The sequence below is a fragment of the Gymnogyps californianus genome, chromosome Z (assembly GCF_018139145.2).
Source record: "Gymnogyps californianus isolate 813 chromosome Z, ASM1813914v2, whole genome shotgun sequence".
NCBI lineage: Eukaryota > Metazoa > Chordata > Aves > Accipitriformes > Cathartidae > Gymnogyps > Gymnogyps californianus.
Genome location: NC_059500.1, coordinates 60,858,600 through 60,880,906, shown reverse-complemented (window position 1 = coordinate 60,880,906; position 22,307 = coordinate 60,858,600). Strand labels below are relative to the sequence as shown.

General features: G+C 36.8%; 1 protein-coding gene across 2 annotated transcripts in view; it reads left to right on the top strand.

Moving 5' to 3' along the window:
- Positions 1-21,910, top strand: part of SREK1 (splicing regulatory glutamic acid and lysine rich protein 1) — a 38,230-nt gene extending 16,320 nt beyond the window's left edge. Inside the window, exons 3-13 of one of the 2 annotated variants that reach the window (XM_050912458.1) lie at positions 2,169-2,284; positions 3,679-3,843; positions 4,885-5,063; positions 5,674-5,804; positions 7,322-7,436; positions 10,633-10,752; positions 13,167-13,389; positions 13,516-13,646; positions 18,330-18,425; positions 18,903-19,038; positions 20,098-21,910. In XM_050912458.1, coding sequence (XP_050768415.1) covers positions 2,169-2,284; positions 3,679-3,843; positions 4,885-5,063; positions 5,674-5,804; positions 7,322-7,436; positions 10,633-10,752; positions 13,167-13,389; positions 13,516-13,646; positions 18,330-18,425; positions 18,903-19,038; positions 20,098-20,250 — 1,565 coding nt within the window. In that variant the 3' untranslated portion in view covers positions 20,251-21,910. Of the gene's footprint in view, positions 1-2,168; positions 2,285-3,678; positions 3,844-4,884; positions 5,064-5,673; positions 5,805-7,321; positions 7,437-10,632; positions 10,753-13,076; positions 13,647-18,329; positions 18,426-18,902; positions 19,039-20,097 lie in introns of both variants that reach the window. The other variant, XM_050912457.1, reaches the window with a different exon arrangement.
- Positions 21,911-22,307: the final 397 nt, after the last annotated feature.

The window sequence follows — 22,307 nt, the reverse complement described above, 5'->3', positions numbered from 1 at the left end:
TTTAGGAGCCATTTCTGCCATTGGATTTATGTCAGCCATGTCTGTTGATCCTGTAGAAACCTGCGTGAGTATCCAGTTAATTGCAAGATGCTAGCTGTTCAGGATAAGGTCTGGTTCATTAGTCATTTGAAAACACTCAAGTATTGCGATTTTCAGAAGAACTAGTACATAATTCTATGCCTAATTTGCATGCACAGCTGCTGGAACTATATATTCGAAAGCCTGTTAGTTAGCTACATATTAGGCAGGATGTGCAGCAAAGTACCTGATACTCATGAGCAGTCAGGCAAATCAGGTACACCGCTCATTGCATGCCTGACTTCAAAATGAGATCTATAAAGAGTGCTGAACATTGTGATGATGACTCAGATTCATGCATGTTTTTTAAAAAGCCCTGGAAGTCATTATTGCACAGTTAATTCTTAAGTGCTAATAATTTTCCTATTTTTCTCCTTTAGATAGCAAAATCAAGTGGTTTCTTACATGTTAAGGAGCAAGGTGCCTCAAAATTTAACATAAATAAAATAAATGTAAATAGGAAGCATGAGAAAAAAATGGGTACTGTTATTTTATCTTTTCTATTCCACCCATGCTACATATAAATTAAGTTTCATTTAGATTTGTTTTGTCCTTTGCTCATATCCAACTGTAACCCAGTCCTTGCTGCAGATCTGTAGAGCAGGTTTGCAACACTTTTTTCTTCTTTTTATTTTTTTAAAGTAGTATGTTTCCTGTAGGGTCTGTTGGAACTCATATAGCTGAAACTGCACAGTGTTTTGAAACTTACCTCATATTTTGCTTTTTGATACAAATATTTATATATTCATTTTTAAATCCTGAAGTTAGGGGTTTTATAGTTAAAACATACACAGTTTGAACCAAAGCAGTAAAAGCCACTGGCACAGTATTTGTATATACCTTGACTTTTAAAACAACGTTTAAATAAAAGCATTTACTTTATTAATAAAGTGCATGGGATAATACCAAAGGGCTCAGTTGGATAGCATATATACAGTTATGCCAGTAATTTTGAATAGATCATAGATACCGAGTATAATTAGAACTTCTTTCTGTAGTTTTTCAGTTTAGTATTTAATGTTTGTACCAGTTTAAATCCCTTTGCGTTTCAAATTTAGTATGTACATTTAATTGTAATCATAATTGTTTAACTATTAAATCTTTTTATTTTTGAAGATTTTTTGAGGTTCATTTAGCAGTCTAATTGTGACTAATGAATGAAAATGAAACGCAGGTTTCATTCAGATTAGATATTACTTAAACTTTTAGCATGACAAGGGGAATATAATCTGGTTGAAATAGTAGGAAATACGTATTTTGAGAAAATATAGCTTGCTTAGCTGATCAGTTACGATTTTCTTCAATCTCAGTAAATTTAAAGCTAATTTATTAAAGTTCCAGATAAATTGAGGTGACCTAGAATGTGAGACAGTACAAATCTAAATTTTTTCTGCCCTCCCCTCCTCCACCTCCAGCTTCACTTGTAGTATGTATTGTGTGGAGTCACAGTAGTTCAGTAATTTTTATTTTATTTTTATTTTTACATCCAAAGTAGGTAGCACCAGAGGAATAAAAAAAAAGCACAGATTTCAGTTAGCACATACTTTGGTTTGGGGTTTTTTTTTTGGTTTTTTTTTTTTCCTTTTCTTTTACTGATTTGGTTATTTGCCATTTCTGGGGATTAAACTTTAAAAAATGTTCTTCTTTTCTGTATCTGATGTTCTGTGTGCTATTAGTGATGCAGCCAACACGAACGGTTGTCATGTGTAAAACAACTTTCGATCACCGTGAAAACACCGCCCTGGGAAAGCGTCCATGCTTGATATCGTTTGGTTCATGAACATTAAGTTTCCAGTACAGGTGACCCATAGCTCAAAGTGTTAAATAATTGTATACATTATTCAGTTTTTAAAATAATAATCCATTAATGAGATTGTTAGTCTTTGAAGTTTTGCTCACTTTTGTTTTTCCTAGTAGAGCAGGGTAAAAGGAAAAACTTAAGTTCTTATTTGTTTCTTTGTAAGGATGTGGTAGATAGATTCATTGTTATTTATTACATTTTTAAATGCAAGGGTAATTGTAAAATCATAGAAAGAGTGACATATGTGTAATGTTCCAACTCTGTGTAATGCTTTCATTTGCTTCTTCAGGTAAAATCCCAGATGAAGCCAAAGCCCTTTCTCTGTTGGCGCCTGCTCCTACTATGACAAGCCTGATGCCTGGTGCAGGGTTGCTTCCTATACCTACACCAACCCCTTTGACTACAGTAAGTAAAATTCAGTCACTGTTTGATTTCTGGTTTCATCTATACTCAGTAGCCTCTTCTTTGTTCAGAGAACAAGAACTATCTGACCCATGGATGTTGTCCTCTTGTATGCTAGATCAGTGAGGGTTTAGCTGTGGTGCCTCTTTTGAGGGTAGATCACAAGGTGTCCATGCACCACCTTTCCTGGGTTTGTCTTTCAGATTATTACTTTGCAAAATAGTGGGTAAATACTGATTTTGGTTGTGTCCATTTTAATTATTGTCCTTCCCTACACCCATTAATTTGGTCCAGTGGCAGTGCTGTCTACCTCCTAAAAATTTCTTAAAACATAATAGTTACATCGACACAGTTCTTCGGAATATTAAAATGCTACATTAGGGTGCTTTTACTTGATATCTCTACGACAGGGCTTTTGACTGTTTGCCTAACAAAGTTTTCACTACAAAAAGCATAGGAGCTAGCTGCTGCTACTTCTGCTCAGTTCCCTTTTTCCTCTGTAAGCCTTTCTTGACATCAGCAGGCTGCTGTGACCTATTCAGGGAAAATTTCAAGTCAAAATAGAGTACTTCTCCCTTTTGTTACCTAAAAAAAAAAAATTACTGGTAGCTTGTTGAGAATTTCTCACACTTGTTAGAAAATTTGTTTGCTGGAAAGGCAGTTGCTTTTTGGGTGGAGAAAATAAAATTCAAACGAGGAACTCAGGAGACCAATTTAGTAGTGATTTTTAAGTGACTTTTTTTTTAACATTCCCCGGGAGATTTCAGTTCCCAGTTCCAAAAATGAGAGCTGTATTGTCCTTGTTCTCTAGGAAGTAACTGTGTTTGTAGGGAAAGAACTTAGACTTAATATCCTTCACATTTCAACTGTAATTAATCTTGCCTTATGTGATGTGTTTGTCCAAAAGGTACCTTATCTGTCCCTTTGATGGACTGATATCTATTACAGAACAAATTGGCCCTGGGCACTGTGAATTCCCTTCTTCCCTTGCTGGGCAAGGGTCTCAGCAGTTCCTTATCTACTCCTAATACTTGTTGTGGCAAAAAAAAAGAGAATATTAGCAGTGTCTGAAGGCATCTTACTCAATTTGATTGACTGCAAGCATTAGAAATTCAAGCCTATATGTTTTCTGATTGATTTACTGCATCCCTGGCCAGACCTCTTTGATAAGACATTAACTGATAGCCCACAGAAAATCTTAGCTGTAGAAGGTTATTTATGGGTAGATTTTTATTCTTTAAAAGAAGTGCTCAGCTGGGACTTTAAAGTTTAAAGTATTGCCTATATTTATTAGATTTGTTTTTACAGATATGCACAAGGCAGGCCAGTATTAGCAAGTGAAGTATCTCCCACCAGTGCTTGGTTGCAAAGCGTATTCTGTTTTTTGTGTTTTCCAGCTTGGTGTTTCACTTGGCACTTTGGGGGCTATACCAGCAGCAGCATTGGACCCTAACATTACCGCACTGGGAGAAATACCACAACCACCAATTATGGGGAACGTGGATCCATCCAAAATTGATGAAATCAGGAGAACAGTCTACGTTGGAAACTTGAATTCCCAGGTAGCTTTTTTTTGTGTAATGGAAATAGTAACGGAAGGTGTAGAATTGTAATCCATGAATTCTAATCTTACATGTTAAAGGGTTTTCATTAATTGGTGACAATAGGAATTTAAAAAAAAAAAAAATTCTTTTTGTTTACTAGTGATATTTCAAATTTTGCATGCTCCTGTGCCAATCAGATCAAACTAGACTATGGAATTCATTCTGGCAGGATACCAGAGAAATCACACTGTAGGTGAATTCAAGAAACATAATTGTGTCTGTCGATCAAATGTCAGGCTGGGTTGTGTTAGCTGAGCAGTGCCTCAGAAGTTATGAGATCATGGTAGCTGTCCCCCACAACACTGTGCAGTTGCTTAAGTACAGTGAGGTGGAATGATGTGTCCTAGTGGAAGCTGCAAAATTAGCATAAATGCCCTTGCGTTTCTATAACAGGAAAGTTAGGTCTGTCAGAAACTTGGGGTTTCAGCAATTGATTGAATTAATTGAAAAACAATTTGCTTTTGACTGATGGCAATATAAGTATTTTATTTTGGGGTTTTTTGACTGCCAAAGTAGCTACTAGAGTGTAAAAGTACTGTTGATCGGGATAAAATAAAACAAGCTGGAAGCTAGTAGAAAAACAGATAAAAGCTAAGTCTTGTAATATTGTTTGGATTTTTTTTTTAATTGATCAAAATTCACAGTCAATAGCTTGTACACGGGTGTATAAGGAAATTCTTTTTCAAATTTATTTTATATATAAAGTTATTTCAAATGAGTTGCCTGAAAAGTGCAAAATCCTGTGAAAATGCTTTTTTAACCTAGATGTAGGACTTCAGGGCTTGTGGTTGCACTATTTTAAATTGTAGTATATTCTTTAGATTAATGGAAGAAAAAATACTTGTCTTTCTTAAAGTGTAACGTTACCAAATTCATGTCACCTGTGTAATAATGGTGAGATATCTTTCCAAAATCTGTAGCTCTTAGATTACCTGATATATTGGATAAGTGGTTTTCATTATGTATTTTACTTCAGCTGAGCTCTTCGACTCTTTCTAGACTACAACAGCAGATCAGCTGCTTGAATTCTTTAAGCAAGTTGGAGAAGTCAAATTCGTGCGAATGGCAGGTGATGAGACGCAACCAACACGATTTGCTTTTGTGGAATTTGCAGACCAAAATTCTGTACCTCGAGCTCTTGCCTTTAATGGAGTTATGTTTGGAGACAGGCCACTGAAGTAAGAAATTAATTATCCATATGACTATTGAATGAGAGATTTCTTTGTATCCTTATACATTTATGACTCTGATATGCAGGAAACTGCTGTGATGAATATTTTTTCAATATAAGGACCTATTGTTAGCAAACTGGAACATTTTTATAAACTCCAGTTTCAAGGTTGGGCATAACTTTCTCTGAGAAGAATATGAATAGCATTGAGTAAAAGATGTTTGTATTTAATCTTCAGGTAGTGGAAGCTATAATAGTGAAAGAATCTGCAAAGTCCTTAGCACTAAATAAGCTTTCTGTATGATGTGTATGTAATTAGTAGGCCTTAACACAGAAATTTGATGTGAAATAGAGAAATAGATTCCTAGACTTCTACTAGAAAATATTTTAACACAGAAATATTGTGCCACATTTATTTAAAAGTGGTAAGATTTGAAAGCAATAAAAGACATTTCAGATACTTAGAACAGATGAGTGTTAGGACAAATCTGTAGTTTTGCTGAACTTTGAAGTTTTTAGTTGTACATGGAAGTTGAGGTGTTTTCCTTTCTTAGTTGTTTTTCATTTTCCCTTTTCAAGTGTTTGGGATTTAAAGGTTTTATTTTTCCTTAATTTAGAATAAATCACTCCAATAATGCAATAGTGAAGCCTCCTGAAATGACACCACAAGCTGCTGCCAAGGAACTGGAAGAAGTGATGAAGAGAGTAAGGGAAGCCCAGTCTTTCATATCTGCTGCTATTGAGCCAGGTAGGTATATTATGTTCATTACTTAATAGACCCGTTCTGTGTGTATCTTGGCACATGCTTTCAAGAGCATTTTCAAACACAGGAAAAAGGTACTCAAAGGTGAACAGTATGTGTTGGGGAAAAAAAAAATTGTGTTGATACAACAAAGCAGTGGAATGAAGCTGACTTTTTATTTCATCATGTCTTATTTTCAGATACATGCTCACTGAATGTTTTCAAAAATACAAAGTTAATACTAAATTATTACTTAATGGTGGTGCTTTTTAAGTTCAAAGTACTTACAAGCTTTTAAAAGAAAATGCTTTATATTTTGTTTTGTTCTCCTCTAGCACCCATTAATGCCATAGTTTCATGATCAGAGGGACCTAGCGTGGTTCTGAAAGCAGTAATATTATGCTTTCCTTATCTGCAGCAGGTTAATTTTGTCCCTGTGCTATGCTCTTTTTTCATGCTGGCTCAAGATTGTGTGCATCCTCATAGCAAATGGGATCAGAGAATGAATCTGGGATAAAACTTAACATATTGTGAAGGACTTTTTAAAATCCAGATTAGTTCCCTGATCCCTGTTAACACTGAGATGCCAGGTCAAGGAGGAAGGTGTTGGTGGGTTTTGAGAGGTTAGACAGACATTTCAGTGCTGATTTATGCTGACTTAAACTGATGGCAAAACCAAAGCATAAAAAAATTCTCAACTTGTTAAGACTTGCAGTTGAGATCCTCCCTTTTTCTTTCCATCAGCGAGATTTTGTCATTGTTCTCTCTAACAAACCCTGACATTGTCTTACATAGGTTAGGTAGTGCGGAGTCTTGACGGGTTTTTTGCGGGGCGGGGTGGGGTGGGGGTGGGTGGGGTGAGTATTTTCTGTTGTTTTTTAGGGTTGAAAGAAAAATAGCTGTAACATTTCCTCAATGTTAAACAGCAGAATAGCAATCTTTTAGAGTCTGAACCAAAGTCTGGTGAGGTCACTGTTAAGGTTTCTGTTGACTTCCTGGCCTTTGGATCAATCTTTTCACCCTGTTCTCTCCATCCCTTCCTCCTGCAAAACAGTTTTTGAGGAATAAAACTTCAATATTTGTACAGTGGTTGAACTATCTAAAAGTATAGAAAGTACTAATTGTTATTTACATTTTATGCTTGTTTTCAAAATTATGCTGTCTAAATTTACTCTACTCTTCTCAGGTTATTTAAAAAAAAAAGAAAGTAATTATATTAAATAATAAACCAAGAGGAGAACATGTTGTGATCTTGTGCATTGTGGCAGCAACATAAATCCCATTCCTAATAGAGCTAGCTGTTTATAATTATCTGGTTTATGTGTACTGCTGCAGGATGGCTGCACTCAACGAGTATATGCAATGACTTTCTTGGATGTTTCTGAAGGATATTTGCAAAGAAGGAAGATGTGCAAAGAGTAGGCCCCTTGCACTATATGTGGTACATTCCACTTGTGCCAGATTGTTAACTGGGATCTTTAAATGTTCTGAGCTTACACTGCAAAGTGGTTTTTTCCTCTCAGAGTCTGGAAAGAGCAGTGAAAGAAAAGGCGGTCGATCTCGTTCCCATTCTCGTTCAGAATCCAGGTCTAGCTCAAAATCCCGATCTAGAAGGAAAAGATCACACTCAAAACACAGGTAGGTATGGTTTTTATTTTGGACTAAGAGATCATACTGGGTTTTTCTGAGTGGTGGTGGTTACTGAGATTTCTTACTGAGTTATAAGACAAGTATCCCTGTAGAGCAGATTGCTAACTTACACTGAGCAGATCAGAGTAACCAGAAACTCTTTCTCTGAACAGATACTCTTTCCCTCTAAATGCTAAATGTTTTCAGGATTACTTTCAGTTAAAACACCCTAGAAGGCACTTTTTGTGCCATGTAGCGTAACCATTTCTGTGGTTTCATGGTACATTTTGTGCCACATAGCATAATATAATTTTGTGACCTGTATTTTAAAAGGAAATAGTTACCTGTATTTTGTGGATCAAACATGTAGTTTACTGTTAACACCCTGAGCAGATAGGCTGGCTGGTTTTGCTAGTAGAAAGTTCCTGATGTCCTGAACTTCTAAACATAGAGTTAACAAATGCAGTATTTTTATTTACTGCACTGTAAATGTAAAGCTATAATTTTTAAAAGCAGAAGAAAAAGGCTTTAGGGGCAGTGTTTCATTATTCAGATTTTGTTTGCTTTGTTAAATCTGTTTAGTTCTGAAACAGGCTTTGGAATATGGGAGGGAATAAGATTACTAGATCACCCTTAAAGTATACCCATTAAGATTTTTTCCAAGAATGAGACAGTCTTACTATGCGAGACTTACAAACACTTCCTGAAACGGTTCAGATTCTTTCAATATCAGGAATGTCTTCTAAGCATTTACGTAATCAATCTAAACATATTTGGCTACGTTAAGTATCAAAAAAAAAAAAAAAGAAATTCAGAATGTATTTGATAGCTTGCACTTTGAAAAAGTGAATGTTGTCAGTATTGCAGCAACAGCTCTGTTGCATCCTTTCATGCATCGTATTTTAACAAGGCAACTAGAATTCTTTTAGATACAGAAAAGCTGGCCAGAGGGAATTATCATCAATTATACTACCAAACAAATATGATACAAGTGCAGGCTTCAGTTTTGCAATAGCGAGACACCACAGTACACGTTATCTAATGACATCAAAATATTAGGTACCTTTTTAATGCAAGAAGAATCATTTGGTCACTTCCTTATTGCTTGCTTCTTTGCTGTTTCTCTAACTCAGGACATAACTGAAAAACAGTCTTTGTTTTGTATAACACTGCAGTAATCTCAGTACTGTTTTGTATTGGCAGAAACCAAATTGATTTTTAGAAGATAAACTTGCATTTTTTTACTTGTGGAAAACCTGCTTTAAACAACTGTTGGTGGTTTCTTGTGGTTTAACCCCAGTCAGCAGCCAAGCACCACGCAGCTGCTCCCTCACTCCCTGCCCCTGTTCCCAGTGGGATGGGGAGGAGAATCGGGAAAGAAGGTAGAACTCGTGGGTTGAGATAAGAACAGTTTAATAACTAAAGTAAAATATAATACTAACAATAATAATAATGAAATATAATAATAATAGTAATGAAAAGGAATATAACAAAAAAAAAGAAGAGGGGAAAAAAAAAGGAAAAAAACCCAGTGATGCACAATGCAATTGCTCACCACCTGCTGACCGATGCCAGAGCCGTAATCCGCCCCTCCTGGCCAACTCCCCCCTGTTTATATACTGGGCATGACGTTCCATGATATGGAATACCCCTTTGGCTAGTTCAGGTCAGCTGCCCCGGCTATGTTCCCTGCCAGCTTCTTGCACACCTGCTTGCTGGCAGAGCATGGGAAACTGAAAAATCCTTAACTTGGGATAAGCGCTACTTAGCAACAACTAAAACATCAGTGTGTTATCAACAGTATTCTCACACTAAATCCAAACCACAGCACTGTACCAGCTACTAAGAAGAGAGTTAACTCTGTCCCAGCTGAAACCAGGACATGGTTTTATTTATTTATTTATTTATTTATTTATTTTTAAATGATTTACCACTGCTACTGTCAGTTTTGAGAACATGCTGAAAAAAGGCCAGTCTGATCTGTTGAGGCAACTTCATCCCTAAGAATAAACTATCCTTACCACTTCCCTGTTTTACTGTTTTATAAAACACTTAAATCGTTTTGATCTGTATGATACAAAATTTATTCAAGGTTTTATTTCGACTCAATTGTCGTTAATTTGCCCTGTAGTTAGTTTGTACTTCTGTGCTGATAAGCGGAGCAAAGCTGTAGAAAATGCTTGCCTCTCCTCTCCTCTTGATGTATATTACTCTATGTGTCTTGAGCTGCGGAAGACAGGTAGAGCAGGTATTTTTTGTACCTCCCTGTTCTTCAGGATTTACTTAGTAATATACATGGCCTTTCTGTCTTTGGTAAGTTAAACTTCATGGTATCTTAACCTCTCAGGCAAAGTATCCAATGATGTGGTTTCTTGAAACTTAATGTTCAAATTCAGCTTCTTATTTTTGCTTTCCTGGGGAGTATGATCTTCCAAAAATAGGGAATATTTTGGAAAAAAAGAATACAGTAATTTTTAAAAGTCTTATTTTCTTCATCAAATCTGCGACTATACTATATATGTTTATCATAAGACTTTTAACTGGATTTTTATCAGAGTATCTGCACATTACTTGTGTTGCTTATTTATCATGTAGTAAATGCTCATTCCTTTCCTTGAGAATTCTTATAATTGAAATCTATGCTAACAAATCCTTTCAACTGAAAAGGTAACTTGACTAAATGCTGAACCACAGATAGTGGTGTTTTTTGTTTGGTTTGATTTTTAAAGTTCATTTAAATTGTAAGGCTGGAGAACAAAGCAAAAAGAGACCATTTAAAGCCATCTTTCTTCAGTGACCAAGACTGCAATAAGTGACTGGGCCTGGAGAAGAAACAAAATGTAACTAATTATTTTTACAAGCTGCTAGATATTGCCTATAGTAGATTTTGTGCACTGTAATTTACTAGGGACAGCTATCCTGATATGATACGAATTTATATTTTCCAGAATGTTCATGGAGGTTATTATGAAACATGGGTATTACTTAAATGGTGCATTGTTTCAAAGGACGGCATGTGCACCTGGTGAAGCATAAAGTATCAATATTTGCAAAAATGTTGGTAGGCAGTATATTACTGAGGTGTAACTCTTTAGATAATTTTATGTAGTGAGGCAAGATTTATGTTTTTTTTCCTTTGTTGGTTGACCTAATTTTTATGAAGTTTCAATATTAAAGTATTTTTCTTCTGGCGTTGTTCATATAGAAGTAGATCTGGCAACAGATCACTCTCAAGACACAAGGACAGACGCAGATCCAGAAGTCCCCTGAAAAAACGGTCTAGATCTAGGGAAAGGCGGAATTCAAGAAGTCGTTCTCGTTCTCGGTGAGTTCTGTTCCTAAGAAATTATACTGTTCTTCTTAGCACACAGTACAGAGTTTTTGAAAAATCTAACAAACCTTTTAGGTGATGGTGAAGGTTAGAATCTCTAAATGCTTTAGTCTGTCCCTAGGCTTTGTCTGTGGGACAAAAGAATAGAAAGTAAATTTTAATGCTGAGTGTACTGGTTTTGGCTGGGATAGAGCTAATTTTCTTCATAGTAGCTCATGTGGTGCCTACGGGGGTTAAACCACCACACTGAGGTACCTAAACTTTGATAGTCTAGTCTACATTTATACCAATGTGCAAGCTGACCAAAAATAGGTAACTTTAATTGCCAGACTTTAACCAATAGATTAGGAATGTTCTGTGTAGCCTGTGCAACTCACAAGAAAGCGGATGATGCTTGTTTGATCTATATCTGTTGAGAAGGTTGGATTCAGGCTGAACTTGATCCTGCATTCTGAGAACACGTATAAAGCATGAGCTTTTATTTTCTCCTTTGGCTGTCTCATATTTGCCATACACTGCTGTGGGCACACATGCATGTGTCTTATATGGCATATTTGCATTTCAGGATCTAATACATCTATATTTTACCTAGTCTATTGATTTTTAAGTCTGATGGTCTGATTATTGAACTGTGAACTTCCAACAAGATAATAACATAGTTTTCTGAGGGATGAAGGACTGAATATTCACAAAACAAAAGTGCCTATGAAAGTAGCTTCATGAATAGAAGTCTTGGTACTTTTCATTCTGTTTCATCTCTGTAATTCCCCTGATTCATTTAAAGGGAGCTTCATACTTAGGTTGTGCAGTTGCCTCTTGTTTTTTGAGGGAAGAAGTTTTGTGGGGAAGAGACTGCAGATCTGTGGACCTCCATGAAAACAGGAATAGGCTATGTAGCTAGCTGGGCTTTATTGATGGATCCTTTTGATTCTCTGTTGCTGTTGTCTGGAGCTTCTTGAGATATCTGCTCACTGGAAGGCGCAAGTCCAATGAAATCTCTGTGATAAATTAACTGGAAGACACTTCTTGGGTCATTGTGAGGCCCTTTGCTATTGCAGGGATTGCGTGCTGTTACGTCTTTATGATCTTACATTCCTTCTCTGAGACTTCTAAAGAAGTATTTGCCAAAACCTGATGGGAACCAAAGTTGTCAGGTCACAGAGCATACAACAGCCTAATATTTATTAGCAGTTGAGAAGAAGATACAGCCAAACACTTCTTCCGTTGAAGAAAGATGGGGGCTGTGCTTAGGACCTTTCATGTGTGAATGAGTCTCTTTGAGAATGTTCAAAAATCCTAGAATAGGTACCAATACCAATAGGCACAGCAACTTCTGTCAGTCTGGTTCTTTGGACGTGTAAAGGCCTGCTAATCAACTTCTCCTCTTGTGCTTTCTCCAGTTTCTCTCTCTGAACAATTGTTCATTTTCATATGTCCTAGAGGCAGGTCTAGCAGTCATGTCTCTCTGCTAGAAAGGAAAGATGGAGTCTCACATTTCCAAATAATCCTATACCAAAATGTAATCTTCCAGCCAAAGCTGTGATCTAATCAATTTTTGTTTGGCTTGACGACTAGAACATCAGTTGGAATTTTTCTCACTATTCTTCTTTTTATGAACATGTATCATTCTGTCTGTCCCAAAGAAGCTGAATTGTTCTGTTTCTCTTGCTTCTGTTTTTACTGTATTAACAATTTTTTTATAATTTTCAAATTTCTAATGACATTACAGATTATTGAATTATCTTGATTGAGTTTTGACCTTACATTTGCCTTTTCATGGAATTTGTTTGGTGAAATTTTATCCCTGTTTTTTTATTTCTGTGTATTAATTGTTGTTGGACTTCCAAGCAGTTCCAGGATATCTGTGTGAGAGAACGCTGTAGAATAAAGACTTCTGTCACTCAGCTGTCATTATTCATGTGGGGGTGGTTAATCTGCAGTCCATTTTATGCGGACACACTTTTAGTAAAGAGTGGATTTACAGATTGTAGAGTTTGTCTCACTCCTGACATGTAGAAATACAGAAAATGTATGTCTGTATAATAACATAACTGTGAGGTGAAGAGATGTATTCTCTGAAGATCACAGTTTGCTTTGATTTTGGCCTCCCCTTCTCCAAATTGGTTTCCAAATTTTTCCTAGCTGTATAACCTTTCCCTCACGGTAGCAGGTGGAAAATTAAAATATTGAATAATTACTATTTTTCAACAGAGACACATACTTTATCTTGAGCAATTAGTGAATGCTAAAGAGTTAGTTGTAATTTTAATTGGAAAGTTCAAAGATGAATTAATGGATTTGTGTTTGGCTTTCCACAGGGACAAGAAAAGAGACAAAGAAAAGGTCAAGGAAAAAGAAAAGGCCAAAGAAAAGGAGAAGGAGAGAGACCGAGACAAGGAGAAGGAGAGAGACCGAGACAAAGACAGGGAAAGAGAGCGAGATAAAGAGAGAAACAGGGAGAAGGACAAAGAGAAGGACAGGGAGAGAGATAAAGAGCGAAACAAAGATCGAGAGAGAGTCAGAGACAAAGACAGGGATAGGGACAGGGACAAGGATAAGGACAAAGACAGGGACAGGGACAAGGACAGGGAAAAGGAGAAAGATAAGGAGAAGGAAAAAGATAGGGAAGAGGTAGACCAGAACAAGGAAAAAGAAGATAGTGAGAAAGAAGGAGAGAAGGACAGAGAGAAGATTAAGGACAAGGAGGGAGATAAGGACAAAGGAGGGGACAAAGAGAAGGACAGAGACAGAGAAAAGGAAAAAGATGGGGATAAGGAGAAGGAGCGAGAAAGAGAGAAAGAGAGAGATGATAAGAAGAAGAAAGAGAAGAGATCCAGAACACCCCCAAGAAGCTATAGCTCTTCAAGAAGATCTCGTAGCTCCAGCAGGTTTGTTCAGAATTTTTTCATGCTTTTTTTGACTTGTCAGTTCAGCGAGGCACCGTCATCGTTTTTATGTATCAATATCACCATGTCTCTTACTAATTAAATTTGTATTATTTGTTTTGTAGATTTTCCTATAAAGTAAAATCTATTACAAAGAGCGCTGTATGATGCCTGATAGAACATAGTTTCTTGTTGGGCTGCTGGTGCTTGCCTTTCACATAACCATATAGTATAGTCCTTGAAGACAGTAAGTAGATGATTCTTGTGCCATTTCTCTGCGTTGGAGCCATCCAAAAATTCTGATAAAGCGACATCTCACATCATCTTTCTCCTGATGAACACTGTTGCGTAGTTCCTTGGTGACTCACATACTGTACAGTGTTGGTCTGTAGATCTTACGAACAGTTGGGTGATAGTACTTGCCACTCTTGAGCTGGATGGCTGAACAGCACGAAGCGAGAATGTCACTGGGCTGGCTAGCCATTTGGAAGGTGAATGCATCTCAGTTGGAAGATAAGGATACCTTGTTTAGCTGGTTAGATGGCCCAGGTACAAGTAAAAAGTAACATTCCTTAACAATGCTGATAGTAAACAGGAAAACATTCAAGTTAATGTAGCTGTTGTTTTTGCCTCTGAGGAAGGCTAAACTGGGTGGAAGTCTGGATAAATTCGGTACAGCAAAAGGAGGCTGTGAGATTGATTATAAGCTCTGTAAGTGGACTAACAGGCATATTCTAAAAGCGTTGCGGCTAACAAGTTCAGAAGCTTTGGTGGAAAAAGGCCTTTCTGAATACTTCAGGAGTTAGGGAGTTCGTTAATATCACATGTCAACTTTAGATACCAAATTTTACCTGTTACCTTGAGAGAGTGAAATGCTGGATGAATTGGGAAAAGTTCTACGTATTATAATCATTTCACTGGACAAAAGCAAAATTCCCACAGTCCTCAAAATTCAGGAGTTAATGGGTCATACAAAGCAGAAAAGGGTGCAGTGGTTTCTGAACATTCTATTTGCGTTACATGAAATGACCGTGTTGTTTTGGAGGTTTATGGGCAAAATACTGTGGCTCCTTTAAGCATATGCAGCTTCCTGTTTTAATGCATTTTTAACATTATTTCATGGGTTGAAGACCTACATAGAGTAGAGGTGGTTCTGCCAGCTTTGAAAACCTAACATTTTCTGTCTGTAGGCCTCGGGAGTGTTGAATGAGATAAGTGTAGAAGAAAGATTTAAGATTTTGACAATGTGTAGCTTATATGAGAAACTTGGTGGAAGACCCCGTTCCTAATGTCAAATAGCAAGTGTAGTTAGCTGAGTGTTACCAAAAATTCATACTCTGGTTTGCAACAATTATGCTCCCCTTTAAGAATCTTGCTATTTAAGGAAGTGCCATGGAAGGCTCAAATGCCATGTACTTGGGCAAAGAATTCTAGTGAAAATTAGTGCACCTCTTCTAGTGGACTCACAGTATAAAACCCGACTTTGATATGAAGTTAATTTTTTTTATACAGATGTTACTAAACATGGACAATGTTCTTTTAAAGATGGAGGATAAGAGAAATACACTTTTTTATATGGATTTACAGTTCTTTCTTCAGATTTAGCATTATCCTTAGAGTATCAATACTGGGGCCAGTACTGTTGAACATCTTCATCAGTGGCCTAGACAGTGGGACAGAGTGCACCCTTGGCAACTTTGCAGACAGTACAGAACTGGGAGGAGAGGCTGGTATACCAGAGGGGTGTGCTGCCATTCAGAGAAACCTCAACAGACAGGAAAAATGGGCTGACAGGCATCTCATGGAGTTGAACAAAGAGAAAGGCCAAGTCCTGCACCCGGGCAGAAATAACTCCATTGCACCAGTACAGCATGGGGGCTGACTGGGCTGGAAGGCTGGCTGACAGAAAAGGACCTGGGGGTCCTTGCAGCCAGGAAGGCCAGCAGTATGCTGAACTGCATTAGGCAGAGTGTTGTAAGCAGGTCAAGGAAGGTGATTCTTTCCCTCTCCTCAGCACTGGTGAGGCCACATCTGGAATCCTGTGTCCAGTTCTGGGCTCCCCATTACAAGAGACACACAGACATACTGGAGTGAGTCCAGTGAAGGGCCATGAAACTGATAAAGGGCTCAGAGCATCTGTCTTACAAGGAGAGACTGAGGGAGCTGGGATTGTTTAGCCTGGAGAAGAGAAGGCTGAGGGGGCATCTTATTCGTGTGAATACCTGATGGGAGAGTGTGAAGAAGACAGAGCCAGACTTCTCAGTGGGGGCCAGTAACAGGCTAAGAGGCAGTAGGCACATATTGACATATCGGAAATAAAGGCTTTTTTCTAATGTTTAAATTGTGTTTTTTCTGGACAAACTGGAACCAGTTACTGTGAGAGATTGTGGAGTCTCTATCTGTGGCAATATTAAAAATCTGTCTGGATGTGGCCCTGAGTAACCTGCTGTAGTTGACCCTGTTTTAAGGTGGGGGAGGGAGAGGTTGGACTGGGTGGTCTCCAGAGGGCTCTTCCAACCGCAGTAATTCTGTTATTTTCTGAAAAGTAATTGTGAATAGGTTGGGCTACAGAGTCCCAGTTAGCTTGCATTTAGGGGTATCTGTTTACTTTGATGATTGACGTTGCCTAGTTGAAATGGTTACAAACCTTTCTGGAGACGATTATCCAATAAACTGGCATTTCAGCTGCCTGGCTTTACAGTGCAGCACTGAGTTGGGACTGCTGATCCTTTACCTGACAAGTGTAAAATATTGGACAAATAGTCGTCTTTTTGGAGAAGAGGTGAAGGTGGAAGGACCTTCTAAGAACTAGGTGGCAACTGACCTTGCTTTACTGACAGACAGCATGCAAGTACTAGAAATCAGATGGCTATTTGTGGTTCCTAGCTGAAGGAAGAGACACAGACCAGAGGAAGAGGAGGATCTGGCTCCTTTTCCAACAGACATCTACAGGCTAGCAGAGGAGATGATAGATACGGAATGTTAGCTCTGTGTGTCATTAAGAGACACAGGTTCACTGTCAAAGTATTCAGACTTGTTTTTTCTTAAGTTTTGCTGTATTAGTATTGCTTAAGAGTGTTAAAAAAACAGGTGCACAAAAATCTTTGTATAAACAAATGTAATAGAGATGGGAACAAATACTGTCAGACACAGTTGTGGTTCTTCAACTTGAAATATGAAAAGCAGAAACTGAAAATTAGATTTCATGAATAAACAGTTTCTAGTTTGAACACAATTACTAAGGCACTTGGTTGCTCACAGATACGTATGCTGGAAGGCAAAATAAAGTGGGGATGTACTCAATGTAGCCCAAGTGGGAGCATTATCAGAATAATGTATAAATTTCCAGTATCCTCATTTGAAAAAAGGTGATGATAAATGTGAAGATGTTCAAAATGAGATGCATGTTAACTAGTGAACAGCTGATCAGTGATTGTGTTATTTTCTCCATGATTTTGAGGTTACTTTATATTTTGTTTACCAAAGACTGAATCAAACTTAAGAGCTTGCTGAACAAAATAGTTATGAAATTTTGTCCTGTGCAGCTTCAGGAGGTCACAGTAGATGATATTGTCAGAGTATCAATCCAGATAGTGATACTAGGCATATCTTAATATATCCTGCTGTAATTTATCTAATAACTGTTGATTTCTTGGCCTTTCTAAATATGGAAAATATAAATATTCACACCTAATGGTGTGAATTGCAAAAGGTGGTATGCATAAGTGTAGCTTTTGTGCGACATCTTGAAGTGCCCTCTCAATTAGTTTTTTAACTTCCCTGTTTTGCTTTGATGCTTCTTCCTGTCTGCTTTTCCTGCTCTGTGAAGAGGTGATAGGAAAAAATCATCTTACTTTGACAGAGATAGGTTCTACATTTATGTTGAATGAAGCTTTACTGGCTCAGTTTTTGCTTTATTTTAACATGTGCCTCAGTACGTTTGCAACCAGTTATTTAATGTTTTGTTCTATTCAAGGTCAGACTCCATAATAGCAACTTCAGCAAGTTCCATATATCTATGTAAAACAGCTGTTTTGTAAAATACTGCGAGCTCTTCAGAGTGTTACAGAATGATAACATTCGGTTTGCTGAGCAAGGACTGCTAGGAAAACAATAGATATTAACTTACTTATTCTGATTTTGAGAACAGCTTGAGCTTCATTTTGCACTGTTTGCTTCTAAACCAATAGGACTGCTAGCTCATGTATTTAGGATTTAAACTTCCGTCAGGCTGAATTGAAATTACAGTGATCTTCAGGTTGTAATGTTATGTTTTGAAGTTTGTATTGCTCAAGTTATACCTTTTGTCTTAACGTGGCTCTTCATTCAATTGGATTCTTTTCTTGACTGAAGAAACTGTTCCTTAACACAGGATTAGTGAATTCAGTGTGTTTCCATTGTTATAAGGTATAAGTACAAGCATGTGAGGATAAACAAAAAACTAAAATCTGAAAGGGCACAACCTTTTTTTTCCCACTTCCAGCCTCCCCTTCCCACCAAACTGAAACATACAAAAATATTTTTTTGCTTTGTACAGTTCATATATTGTTGGTGATATATTATGTTAAATTCAGGGATATTTACTTAGTTGTTGTGTCAGATCATTTTAAGAGCTTTCTGTTTTTATCCGGTTCCTGAGTTTATTATTTTTATTCTTTAATGATCTTGAATTTCTTGGTCCTGTAGAGAAAGGCGTAAAAGGAAGAGCAGAAGTCCCTCCAAGTCTCCTAAAACATCCAAAACAACAAAAAGAAAGTCTTCACGAACTCCTTCTCCGAGAAGGTTGGTTTGATGTGAACATAAAAGTTAATGAGCAGTAGAGGAGGAAGAATTTATAGTATTTTCATTGTTTTACTGCCTTTGCACTAATCATCTCAGATGATTTCAGTTGGTCAGTATGAATTAGTTTTAATTTAAAACAAAACCAAAACAAAAACCTTCATGGATTTGCGCTTTGGTATGCTTTGAACTAGAGAGTTTCAAATCTGTCAACAATGGAAATTTGCTTCAAATCGATGAAAGCCCTTCATCGGATACAAGTTAATTTGGTTTTCTCTTTGCAAATACCATGCATACTGAACACATGCATTCTTTAGCTCTCTTCAGTCAAAAAATCCCCTTGTCTTCATGAAGGGGTTTTTGTTACGTTTTGGGGTTTTTTGGAAGACCCACAGGTCAGAGTGTAGTTTGCAGTTAAATGGTTTGAAGGTTGTTGCCGTTGGATCAAATTCTGATTTGAGTAAAAATTTTCTTAAACAGAAACAAGAAAGACAAAAAAAGAGAAAGAGATACAAATAATGAAAGAAGAGAAAGAGAACGCTCCACCTCCAAGAAAAAAGGTAGTAAAGAAAAAGAGGGAAAGGAGAAATCTGACAAAAGCACCACTACTGTGAAGGTAAGCTGTGTAACCAAGTGATAAGCAGAGTGAAGTGGTGCTAGTGGAGCCATTATTGAAATTCCCTCCCTTCTTTTTCTTTCTTTTCCTCTTCCCTTCTTTTTCTCCTGTTTTCCTTACCAAATTATTACCATTTGGGTTTAGCTTTTGCCAGTTGGAGACCTACAGTTGGTGTTAGTGGGCCAGTTGGATAAGTCCCCGTGTTTGAACTTGACCTATAGGAGCTTGTGTGAATAGGTTACGGAAACACTTTGTTTTGGTTTGTCTTTCCTGTTTTGTGCCATATGTTAGGACTTGGCTGGCTGCCTATCTGTATGAGCAGGCAGGAAGCAGACTGTGTAGCTAAGGAGCAGCGTTCAGGGACAGCTTGGCTGTCAAGCTGAAAAGATAGCCTCTCCCTGGTTGCTTTGGTCCTGGTCTGCGTATTGGACTCTGCAGGAGTAAAGTTGAAGAGTTGGGGAAGAGTGGTATGGGATTTTCCCCTGCAAAATAGAAGGTGATGTGATTAAGAAAAGAAATATCTTCAAATTGTTTAATCTTAGAATTTGAAAAGCAGCATGCCTTTAAAGAGTAGTTTGTTGTGTTCAGAATTATTCAACTGTTACAAAACAGCTGGTTTAGGTGACTCTGTCCACATGCTTAAGTAATTACCTTACCCAAGAACTCTCTTAAAATGCATCAGATACCTGACAAAAAATACGAAAGAAAAAATTCAGTCCTATTTTATTTAGAAAATATGGTGAAATCTTAATTTCTGGAGCTGTTTCTCATAGGTTCCATGATACTGCTTGTTCTGTTTTTTCTGAATATTGATGATAAAGACAGATCACTTTATGACAATGATTTCTTGGATGACGGGTTGTTATGAGTACCTAACTTCAGCCAATTGAAAAGATAGCTTTTTTTTTAAAAAGGAGCTGACACCTCTATTCTAAAAATTGCTGAGACAAAATAGGCATGTAAAAATTGAGACAATAAAAATACCAAGAGTTGGTTGGAAGTCATATCCTATAATGCTAAGAATGTGATTTTTTTGTAAAATAATTTTATCTTTGGTAGGACAAAGATCACACAAAAGAGGATCAGAATTCAGAAACTGACAAGGAGGTAGACAGCCGAGATACACAAAGGACAGATGAAGTCAAACTACAACAGAATGGCAACTGTCAACCAAATGAAGAAAATCTCTCAATTAAAATGGAAGAGGTTTAAAGCAAAAAATGGACCTCTGATTCAACTAAGGAAGGAAATCCAAAGCTTTTTATTTCCCAGAATGAGGAAGAAAATGTCACAGCAATCAACCTGAATGTGTTGATAGTATTAGTAGCTCTTCCAATTCTTGTGATAGCTTTGTTGTCTTCTTGCTGTAAAGCAAGAGAGCACGGACCAGTAGTTATACCATGAAAAGGCAGATGCCATCAGAACTATTCATCTCTGAAAATCCATGCATTTCCATGATGGCTGTACTTATTTGTAAAATGATTGATGTTAAGTTTTGCCATAAGCTGTTACAAATAAGTAGAAACTGAAAGTCATAAACCTGTACTACCCAAAAAAAGCTGAAGATATGCATTGAACGTTGTTTAAAATACTGCTTGTTGATGAATTTTGTATTGTTTTACCTTGTGGGTTAAAAAATCCACAAAAACTTCAATGTGTACTGTTTGATGTGCTTGGAAATGGTGCATAAATATACACACTTTTTTTTGTTGTGAATGACAACTGTAGGGAGAGGGTTTTTAAACATCAACACAGTTTTACGGTTCTTATGTTAAATACCCACTGACTAGTATGTTTTTCATTTGCTCACTGCTTGAGATTCTTGGGTTTTATTATTTAAAATAATTTCTCACTAATATCCCTAAAATTAATATTTCTTTTAAAGTATTTCAACAATGCATGCTACTTTTCTGTTCCTAAAAGGAACATTGCCATATTATAGATAATAGGTTAGCTTACTGGGTTATTTTGGGGTTGTTTTGTTTTGTTGTTTTCTTTTGTCCTTCCAGAAGTGAGCACATCTGTATGATGTTATCAGAACTTACAGCTTTGTTTTGAGCCGTACTGCAGCGTGTCTGTTCAGCTGCAAGTGGTACAGATGCCATTATGAAAATAAATTTTTCTTATTTGTTCAAAAAAATATGGGAGCACAAGCAGAAGCTTTAGTGCCTTCTTAAAATGTGGTATTTTCTAGAAATGTATACATGCTATTACTCATTTTCAGCTAAATCTTACATGATCTCTATTGCTATTTTGCCACCACCATACTGTAGACAAGAATGCAAGTGATTTGTCAGAACGGTTGTTTGATTCACTTGTTAAAATACTAAAGCTCCATTTTTACTTTTAGTTTTCATTTTTAGAAGAGATTTATAGATGAAAGCAAAGATGCAATTTGGGGACTACCACTGTACAAAAGTAGTAGCGGAATACAAAGCATTTTCTGATCATCTGCATCAAAGACAGCCCTTTAGACATTTAATCTGCATTTGGATGGCCTTAATTGTTACCTCTCCATCATCTTCTCTGATACCTGTTGGATGATATAAAAGGAATTGGATGCAAAGAAGGGGGGATAAGTATTTTGGGGAAAAAAGTTTTAATTTACACAGGAGTTATATGGTAGAGATTTTTTTTCATTCTTTGGGGAGAAAGCATGTAAGAAGAGAATGACAAAGCAAATATTTTTGTCAAGGGAAAACATGGCTTGTGTTCTCTGAACTAATTTAATCGGTTACATGAGATTTCTTAAGAGTCATACCTTAAAAACTTACTTATACCTAAAATCGAGTAGGTTATTTTTAATACAACTTAATACAATCAAATTACTTAATTGCCTTACCTCATGGGAAGAGTTATTTCTTTCAGTTGAAAAAAAAAATAGCATATTAGCTATTTGCTTTCAATTTGTTTTTCTTTTCCTTTGCATAGTTAATTCTTCCAGGAAAAAAAAAAAAGCATATTACAGGGAATGAAAAATTTGCCCAATTCCTAAGGTAATGAAACCCAGTTTGATTGTGAAGCTGCTTAATCACTCTTCATTTTCGATAGGATTTAATGTTCTTGCCACTGTGTACATTTAAGACTATAGAAAATGCTTTACCATGTAAAGTATAGACAGTAATTTTTATGATGTTTAAGCCACATGCTGTTGGCTGGTAAACAGCTTATTCTGATAAAAGAATGACAAATCTGTATGCTTACAGGAAGACTGTGAAGGATTGTGTCTTGCAACAACAGCTGTCTTATTTATGATGTGTAAGTAGCAT